Source organism: Trachurus japonicus, chromosome 1 (genome assembly GCF_045865225.1).
Source record: "Trachurus japonicus isolate A0001 chromosome 1, Traja_1.0".
Lineage (NCBI taxonomy): Eukaryota > Metazoa > Chordata > Actinopteri > Carangiformes > Carangidae > Trachurus > Trachurus japonicus.
In genome coordinates, this window is record NC_140907.1 from 2,271,240 (window position 1) to 2,281,037 (window position 9,798).

The 9,798-nt window shown below is 40.0% G+C and overlaps 1 protein-coding gene across 1 annotated transcript; it reads right to left on the bottom strand.

The window, feature by feature from the left end:
- Positions 1–2,987: 2,987 nt before the first annotated feature.
- LOC146991111 (integrin alpha-L-like) lies at positions 2,988–9,171 on the bottom strand. Its single transcript, XM_085777490.1, has 5 exons — positions 9,054–9,171; positions 8,809–8,951; positions 7,456–7,606; positions 3,328–3,466; positions 2,988–3,246 (listed from the first exon to the last, which is right to left on the bottom strand). The coding sequence occupies exons 1-5, from the start codon at positions 9,129–9,131 to the stop codon at positions 3,176–3,178; spliced, it is 582 nt and encodes a 193-aa protein (XP_085633616.1). The 5' UTR covers positions 9,132–9,171; the 3' UTR covers positions 2,988–3,175.
- Between the last annotated feature and the right edge of the window lie 627 nt (positions 9,172–9,798).

A 9,798-nucleotide genomic window follows, 5' to 3' on the forward strand; every position in this document is an offset into this window, starting at 1 on the left:
TCAATAGAAAAGTAGGAGCTGATTTTTTTTAGAAAAACAGAAATGCCCCCCTTTTCTACCTTGCGACGGCAAGAAAAGTATTTGTCCTACAAACATTTAATGCACATCAGAATGCTCAGGAAGGTCTCCTTGCCCAGATGGTCTCTACCACATTCTGATAAGAGGTACGGTTCTCTGTTTTTTGGCTGTCATTAGGAGAGCTGCGCCGAGCTCAAAACTGACTGTTCTGCTCCTGCTCTGTTGTGCAGGTGGCCATCAAGACACACACACACACACACACACACACACACACACACACACACACACACACACACACACACACACACACACACACACACAGTTAACCTACCCACAGTGCCACCCAGTAAAAGGTAAGCAGTTAGTCACCATGGTGCAGGCTGCCACACAGGTGTATTCAATCAGATCATTAGCACATGGAGGGGTTTTGTGGTGATCAACTATTGTACTTGTATTGTTCTGGCTATGTGCTGGTCCATAGAGTCAGAGGAGGTCGGTCCTCCTCTATTTTTTAGAGGCCAGATGAACATCAACATATTTTTTAGAAAGAGTAACTGGTTGAATTAAACCATTACCACATCATTTCATGTCTCCACCAAGTTCACTTTCCTCCTCCTCCTCTTTTTCTCCCTCCTTCCTCCCTCCTCCTCTCCCTCCTCTTCTTCTCCATCCTTCTGCCTTCTTTCTCTCCCTCTTCCTCCTCCTCTTCCTCCTTCTCCTCTTCTTCTCCCTCCTTCGGCTTTCTTTCTCTCCCTCTCCCTCCTCTTCTTCTCCCTCCTCTCTCCTCCTCCTCCTCTTCTTCTCCCTCCTCCTCTCCCTCCTCCTCCTCTTCTTCTCCCTCCTTCCTCCCTCTTCCTCTTCTCCCCCTTCCTCCCTCGTTCTCCTCCTCTCCCTCCTCCTCCTCTTCTTCTCCCTCCTTCCGCCTTCTTTCTCTCCCTCTTCCTCCTCTTCTTCTCCTTCCTTCCTCCCCCTCTTCTTCTCCCTCCTCCTCTCTCTCTGCCATTCAGCCCAATGCAATTTATTTCACAGCAGAGTAGCAGGAGCTCAACTTTTTAATTCGCTGGAATGGGCATGTTATGTTATGTTGAATTCTGCTCCCCTCCCCCACCTTCAATTGGTTACAGGTGTTCGTTAACCGCCACAGTTTGCAGCACATCATCACAATCAATGACAACATGTTTAGGTGTGTGCTCTCTGTGGTGAAATGGCAGAGTAAAGGTTTATTGATCATGAGGCCATAGGTTCGATTCCTGCCTCATTCATGTGGTACTTTCTGATAGAGACTTCATTCAAATTCTCATCTGTAGACAAACTTCTAATGGCTCATTTATACTCTTTTCTTTCTTTCTTTTAAGCATCATTGAAAAATCTCACATTCATCAAAGTCTCAACCTCTCTTCAGAAGTCAGTGACCTCTTATACATGGATTTCTTTTACTCTTCTCTCATTCAATCTAACTATGGTGAAGTGGTTAGGTCAGTGGGCTGATGTACTGAAGGTTGTGGGTTCAATTCCCTCCTTGGACATGTTTTTACAATTTAAATTTTTTTAATTGTATGTTTTTATGTTATGTTTTTTTTTAAACTTCCTAGTGGAGCAGAGCTCTGATATTTGGCACCGTCAATCTGCTCCAAGGTCTGGACTAGAATCTAAAGATTTCAGCTTCCCAGCTCAAAGTATTGGTGTTTTATGCCTGAATTGATAGCAAAAATCGTCAAATTTCACACTAAACCTTGACCTTTGACCCCTTCTGAATGTGGGATTGGTCTGAAATTGCAGATAATGGGTGGCCCTAGGCCCCTGACAAAACCCTGAAACTTTCAGACTTCCAGCTCAAAGCATGTGGAAGTTATTAAAGACTATCTGTTGAATTTAGTCTTGTACACAATGAAGGATTAGAAATGAACACTGCTTTTTGGCCATTTTGGACACTTCTGAGTGGAACACAGCCCTGATATTTGGCACGCTCAATCTGCTCAAAGGTCTGGACTAGAAGCTAACATTTCAGCTTCTCGGCTCAAAGTATTGGTGTTTTATGCCTGAAATAATAGCAAATATCGTCAAATTTCACATGAAAAGTTGACCTGTGACCCCTGTGAAGGTCAGATGGGTCTGTAATTGCTAACACTGGATGACCCTAGGCCCTGCCCTGATAAACCTCTGAACGTAACCCAACGAATGTGGAAGTTATTAAAGAATAGCTGTGTCTCCTGAAAATGGAGCCTTAATCAGTTTGTCCAATGTAAAACCAGAAATAAAGGAGCTGGCTAAAGTGGTGCAGTTGTGCATAAACATTACTACAGTGGATGGGTTCATTCTACACTATATTATAAACTAAGGTTCCTGGGCGGGAGGAGGGAGAAGGGGGGAGAAATGTTGTTTTCTGGAATTAAAAAAAAAAAGGCCTATATGACTTGAGTTACTTGAATTATTTGGACTTTGTTGAAAAAGAGCTGTCTAACTGTTCTGATTCCTCACTGTTTATTCACATGTTGTTGAATTAAATCAACATGGCTTAATTTCCAATTTTATTGTACACATTTTAACAGATTCAATTTGCCAAACAAAATATAATTTGAATTCGTTCAACATAGATTTTGAAAGTAAAACACACATTTCTCGTTAGAAATGTCATAAAAATATGTTGAAATGTTATTTTTGCGGCCAAATTGCTGTATAAATATACGAATTCAGCTGCAAATGGTACGAGGATCAGTTATCCAATGGGAGGGGAGCTCACGGCGTCTTTCAGCACCGCGGCCGGATCGGAATAGGAGTGAATGGATGGCTGGAGCACTTGCTCTGAGCGTCACATATCGCCGCGGAGGGGATTGCATTAAAATCAATTGAAATCCCTGTGCGTTCAGGTCCCACGCTGAGGGGTACCTTGAGCGTCTGGAAACAACGCGAAAGGGCCCTGACCAAACGTCCGTTTATTACGCCTTGGGAGTGAGACTGTGTTGTCCTCACATGAGTCTTTATTTTTTTGTTAAAGGAAAATGTTCTCTTACTCTATTATACATATTATTTATGAACATGATCAAATACTTGGACTGATGATGCTGTTAATCTGTGTGATTTTAGGAAGCACTTTGATGATGGTACTATGGTTTTTGGTTAAAGATTTAGATTTCAGCTGTGTCCAGATTTTATCATTTTAACTTTTGCTCACCTTGTGGTTGACAACACTGAATCCACTCTGAGACATTTCACCAGCCACACTGAAGCCTAAATAAGAGACAAAACTGGGTCATGTTTGTTCATTATTTTGTAATAAACAAAGAGCAGGAATAGATAACTGAACGTCACCTTCCAAGTTAAAGATCTTTTTCTGGAGGTTTTCCAGTATATCCGTCAGTCCGTAATAGTTCTGAATGTGCAGGAAGGCATGTTCCTCTGATGGTTCTGAAGCAATGGCCCTTAATTTATCCAACCTAGCATGTTTGACCTGAAACCAGAGCAACACTTTTCATTTCATGTGGGAGTCAAAATTGGAATGTATAAAGAAAGGTTTCACTGTTTGAGGCTGAACTAAGCCATGGTGATTCCAGTGATGAAACGTGGTGTAGTCTAATTTGTTACTGCTTTAAGGTGGGTGTTTACCTGTATCAAAACTATAGTTAGATAGTTTTGTTGTAGGCAAGGTGAGGCAGCTTTATTTATATAGCGCATTTCATACCAAGGGGCAACTCAATGTGCTTTAGATAAAAACAAAACATTTGACTGTAAGAACTAGAAAAGTTTAAAAAAAAACATAACATAAAAACATACAATTAAAAAAATTTAAATTGTAAAAATTGTAAACATTAAACATACAATTAAAAGCAAAAAAGGCGCATGAAATATAGATTTCTATTAAAACAATTAAGATCCAAAATTAGGAGTTAAAATTCTTTAAAGGGATACTTCACCCAAAATCGATAATTCACCAATTTTCTACTCACCGTCACCGTCATGCCAAGGAAGGGTTTGGAGAACTTTCGGAGTTACGCTGTTGGAGTTCCAGGGGGGGTCCGGCTGGCAACAGATTTTCATATAATGGCGGCGGATAGAGTTCACTTTTGAATTGTCCAAAACACACATTATGAAACATCCAAATACCTCCATACTGCTCGTCTGTTCTGATCCAAGTGTCCTGAAGCCGCCACATGAAAAAGTTGTTTGGAAAAAAATAATGTGATCTCTGTTTTTAGCCTTGATGTAGCAGTAGCTCCCAGTGGCTCTGTTGATGTTTGTGCACATGCGTGAGATTTTGCTGCGAGATGTTCGTTCGTCGTTGTAAACCATTGGATGTAAACACGGAAGAACATCTCGCAGCAAATCTCGCACAGCCAGCTGGGAGCTTCTCAACAGAGATCAAATTAAAGTTTTCCGAAGAACTTTTTCATGTGACAGCTGTTGCCAGCTGGACCCCCCCTGGAACTCCAAAAACATTTTGACGACTCTGAAAGTTCTCCCAACCCTTCCTTGGCATGACAGTGAGTAGAAAATTGGTGAATTATTGATTTTGGTTGAAAGAAAAAGTACGGAAGCCGAGAACGGCCACGTCCATAATATTTTTTTTATAATCGTTTTCTCGTGATAACGACTTATTATTTCGTTATCTCGAGATAACAAAGTCAGTTTTCTCGTGATAACGAATTAATTTATTTCGTTATCTCAAGATAACAAAGACCGTTTTCTCGTGATAACGAAATAATCATAGAATGTGTCGTTGACATGGTTGCCTAGCAACATGTTTCCCCGGTGCAATCGCTTCTGTTTACGGGGTTAATATAATCAAAGACGGTTTATATAATACATCCATGGTAGCAGCTGTCAACAATGAAGTAGCCTACCGGTAAGTTACACTTAACGTTAGTTTGTTTACTGAGCTGGGTTTATTTAAGGGGCTACAGGTTAGCATAAACACATGAGAGTAGACTACGTTATGGCAGCTCCAGCTAAGGTAATGTTAGCTAGTTGCTGCTCAGATAAAGCTCATGAACACTGCTGTCTTGCCAAATTAACATTAGCCTACATGTCAGTGGTCGCAGGCAACAGGTGTCTGATGGTTCGAGATAAGGTTGTGATTTCTGACAGCAGCAGCAGCCAGTAGCTAACGTTAGCTTAGCTGAAACAGGATAGATGGGACCACCGGCCGGTAGCCCCTTAAATAAACCCAGCACAGTGACGTTATACAAACTAACGTTAAGTGTAACTTTACTGGTAAGTTATTGTTGACAGCTGGTGTGGACAATAATCACACCAGTGAGTAGGCTAGAGTAGAAAAGTTAACTGCCCCATGCTCGAGCTGAACAGTAGCCTTCTGTTGCTAGGCAACCATGTCAACGACACATTCTATGATTATTTCGTTATCACGAGAAAACGGTCTTTGTTATCTCGAGATAACGAAATAAATTCATTCGTTATCACGAGAAAACGGACTTTTGTTATCTCGAGATAACGAAATAATAAGTCGTTATCACGAGAAAACGGTAATAAAAAAAATGTATAGGGTGACATCAGGTAAATTGGGCCATCAGGTAAAATGAGCCAGTTAAGGTTTGAGCCTCCTAGCTTTTTAAGTTTTAACAGGCAATGGCTGTAAATGATTTCAAATTGTTGCTACAACTGTACTTGAAAAAAAACAATTGATTTGAGTGGTCTCTTGTTGCTGTTGTGGGTGGGACAATGCTTTATATCCAGCCTGCTGAGGAGAAGTGTGCGAAAAGTGGCCTGGCAAACAAATTTCACTTGAAACTGATAAGGTTGATAACTCCGTAAAAAAACAGATCTACAATAAAAAATGTGATTTATAATACACATTGTGATTCTACTACTACAATACAATACAATGATTTCTGCTAAAATGACTGTGTTGTTCTCTCTTGGCCCAATTTAACTGAACGGCTGGCCCATTTTACCTGAACCTTCATTGTACCTCGAGAGGGAATATCCCGATACTTTAACTCTCATAATTCCAAAATAATTATACTTTTTAATTTTTTTTTCACACAGAAACATTTAAGAGACCTATGTCGATTTTTAAAAATATCAATGGATTTCATGCATAGCGTTTTTGATGGTCTTTTTAATCGTTTACCAAAAAGTGGCCCATTTTACCTGACTTCACCCTACGGACCTGGCCGTTCTCGGCTTCCGTAAAAAAGAGCTCAGCAAAGCACATGAAAATAGTTTTAACCTGGAAATGTTTAGAGTAAAATGTTTAGAGTTGGGTCTGGTTTCATTGCTGGTAAACTAAATTTGTAGTGTGTAGGGGAGAGTGGGGTAATTTGTGCCATGGGGCAAGTAGTTCCACCCCTGTTATCTAGAAAACCATAGAAGAAGTTGGTCATGTGACCACATATTTTTGAAGGGGCATCCATTTCACTCATCCTATCAAGAAGGGAGACACATGACTTGAGAGGAAAGCACATTTATGTTCAAAAAACAAGTTTTTGCCCTCCAAAGTAAAATTTCTATGATCAAGGTTTTTTGATTGCCATGTTTGAACAATTATAGATAACTTTGAAAACAGTTCACACATGTTTTAGTGCTTTATTAAGCTACACCATGAGTCTATACAGTTAGCATGATGCCAGCTCAAAACAGCTGGGGAATCCTTTGTTCTCAAAATGCTGGGCTTGGGGTAATTTGTGCCAAAGGGTCTGGGTTAAGTTGTGCCAGTGGCAGTGCTGTCTGTGTATAGGAGAAACATGGCAGTGGGCACGGATTTGCTTGAAACTTAACATGTGTGATGAGGGACCGCCCCTGAACACACCTGCCCAGTCTGGTTGTGCTCGTAGCCTGGTGGATGAACAAAACATTGCGTTTCTTTGTGCCACAGCCCCCAGCGTGCCTCAGGCCTCCGCGACTGCATGGGGACAAGCGAGGGCCCGATCATCGCCGCTTCTGGCTTTAATTTTGTATTGAATGTCTTGCTTTTATATAGCATTAACATTTGTGAGATTAAAATTATCTGTTTTACTTCAATTATCAATGGCACAATTTACCCCAGTGAATTCTCTCCACTGGCACAAGTTGTGCCAGATTTTTTTTTTTTTCTCTAAAACTATATTTCTGAAACAGTTGATTTAAGATTCAAAGTGATTGTTCCCAGGGATGCACAACATCCTAAACTATATGTACATATATTAGGTGGGGGCATTATTATAATCCCCTTGCTTTAAAGGCAATTTAAGTAAAAATTGGCACTACTTACCCCGCTCTCCCCTATACTGAAATATTAATGCATTTTCAGTTATACAGTGAGTATAACTGAGTATCACATATACACCACTGGGTGAAACCATGTCTTGATTGTACAGTGTTTCGTCTGCATAGAAATGAATAAAACAGTTCATGAATGGTTCCCTGATGATGTATACCATCTGGAACCGTTTTAACTGGATTAATGTCATTAATGTTATCTAAATTAGAGTCTTGACAGCTTACCCCAATGACAAAACGAATTATGTTTTTATCACTGTATTTTTTAATTATTCCATCTCTGTCCACATCACTGGGATCTCCATCTGTGATCAGCACTACAACCTTAGTCGCATCAGGAGAGGCGCCTGCATCTGGGTTTTCCAAGATCTCATTCCTGAAACAGTGTAAATGTTGCATGTTTAATACTCAAAGTAAACAAGGCTATATCTGTAACTGGTGATAAATTAACATTTATTACTTGTAAAATAACTTGGGTTCAAGTGTTTCAGTTGTTAGTCGTTACCAGGTGTTTTTTTTTTTTACTTCAGCAAAGGTATTTGCTTATATAAGTCATAAATTGTTTAACAAATTCTTAGGACTTGTATGCATAATGTACGAAGGAGTATTAGGGCCAGCCAAAAAAAAAAAATCTGGCACAAGGAAAAAAAAAAAAGTCAGGTGGAAAAAAAAAAAAATCCGGCAGAAGAAAAAAAAAAATCCAGCACAAGAAAAAAAAAAAAAAGGTCAGGCAAAAAAAAAAAAAAAAAAAATCCGGCACAACAAAAAAAAAAACAGCCAGGCAAAAAAAAAAAACTGCAGGCTTGACCACGTACCACAACAAAGCGACAAGCGACTGACTGCTCCATGACAGCAGCAGAGTGACAGACAGGCTCTTGTAGTAGTATTTGTAAATACTACAAATACTACAGGAGAGGAGGAGAGGAGATAGGCCTATCCTGTATAGTATTTGTATTTGTAAATACTACAGGAGGAGGCAGAGACCTGGATCGTGGTCTAGTCACGGAGGTGTCTCCAGTCACGTTTAGTCACGCTAAACGTTAGCTCTATGCTCATATAACGTCTCTATGTAACTTATAAATGATTGTCTGTGTGTGTTTGTTTTGGGGGGGGGGGGGGGGGGCAGCCATAGATATGGGGGACAGCAATGAAGAACATGCATTGCTGATTGTACGTTAGCAACAGGAGTTGGACACGGAAGAGATTCGTGTTTTCATTGTCATACTCCGGCATTGAGTCAAAGTTAATCGGCTTTATTGTTCACTTTTATGGCGCTGCAGAGTTTGGCAGCCTGTCTGTCACTCTGCTGCTGTCATTGAGCCGACAGTCGCTTTGTTGTGGTACGTGGTCAAGCCTCTGCAGTTTTTTTCTTTTTTGCCTGGCTTTTTTTTTTTTTTTTTTGTGGTGGATTTTTTTTTTTTCTTGTGCCGGATTTTTTTTTTTTTTTGCCTGACTTTTTTTTTTTTTTTCTTGTGCCGGATTTTTTTGTTTGCTTACTTTTTTCCCTTGCGCTGGATTTATTTATTTATTTTTTTGGCTGGCCCTAATACTCCTTCGTAATAATGAAAGTGGACTTACATCACAAATGTGAGGGCTTTGTGTGTGCTGGTGAGAGTCCTCATGTGGGGTTCATTCATTAGTTTCTCATGAGCTCTACCAGCTTCATAGTCATTGAAGTCAAAAACCTTCCTGTAAGCTGAAGAGAACTGAACTGCTGCAAACTGAAAAATATGAAATAAAACACAATTTCTATATAACATTATGTACATGTCATACAAAAGAGAAACAGCATTGATTCTTTAATGTTGCAGAAGAACAGTGACCTTGATAGATGTGTTCTTCAAGCTGTTCATCATGTCCACTATGAAAACTTTGTTTTGTGTGAATTCCTCTTCAGTCATACTTGCTGATCCATCAAAAAGAAAGACCAGGTCCACTGTCTTCTTTACGGAAGCCGAGAACGGCCACGTCCATAATATTTTTTTTATAATCGTTTTCTCGTGATAACGACTTATTATTTCGTTATCTCGAGATAACAAAGTCCGTTTTCTCGTGATAACGAATTAATTTATTTCGTTATCTCGAGATAACGAAGACCGTTTTCTCGTGATAACGAAATAACCCAGATAGCACACATACGTCGTGCCGACGTATTCCCGACGCATCAAGTTCCGTCGCCAAGACGTCGCATGGAGAGCGTTTGCTAATTGGCAAGATATCGCCGAGACGTCGGCCTTTGATCGAGCTCGACCACCGGCCGACGTCTCGGCGATCAATAAAAGCAGGAGCGGGAGCGCCAGGCGCTCCATATATTTAGCCTATAAATAATTCATACGACCTTTATTCATTTAGGTCGGGCCTTTTGAACTAGGTAGCCTACAATATTCTACAATCCTACGTAATAAATAAATAAATTATAATCCCTGTGTGCTGCATGTACAATTAAGAGGCAAAAGTCAAGTTTAAAAAAACTTTATTCATGCTTCACTCAGGTTAGGCTACAAAACAGCATAAATTCAATCAATAAAACCGTCATCAATAGATTATAACTTGTGAGTCCTCTTCATC

Coding starts and splice junctions, on each gene's coding strand:
- LOC146991111 (XM_085777490.1), bottom strand. CDS start 9,131: ATGACTGAAGAGGAATTCACACAAAACAAAGTTTTCATAGTGGACATG. Junction 7,607..8,808: donor AAAGCCCTCACATTTGTGAT/GTAAGTCCACTT, acceptor ACACTGTTTCAG/GAATGAGATCTTGGAAAACC. Junction 3,247..3,327: donor AAAGATCTTTAACTTGGAAG/GTGACGTTCAGT, acceptor TCTCTTATTTAG/GCTTCAGTGTGGCTGGTGAA.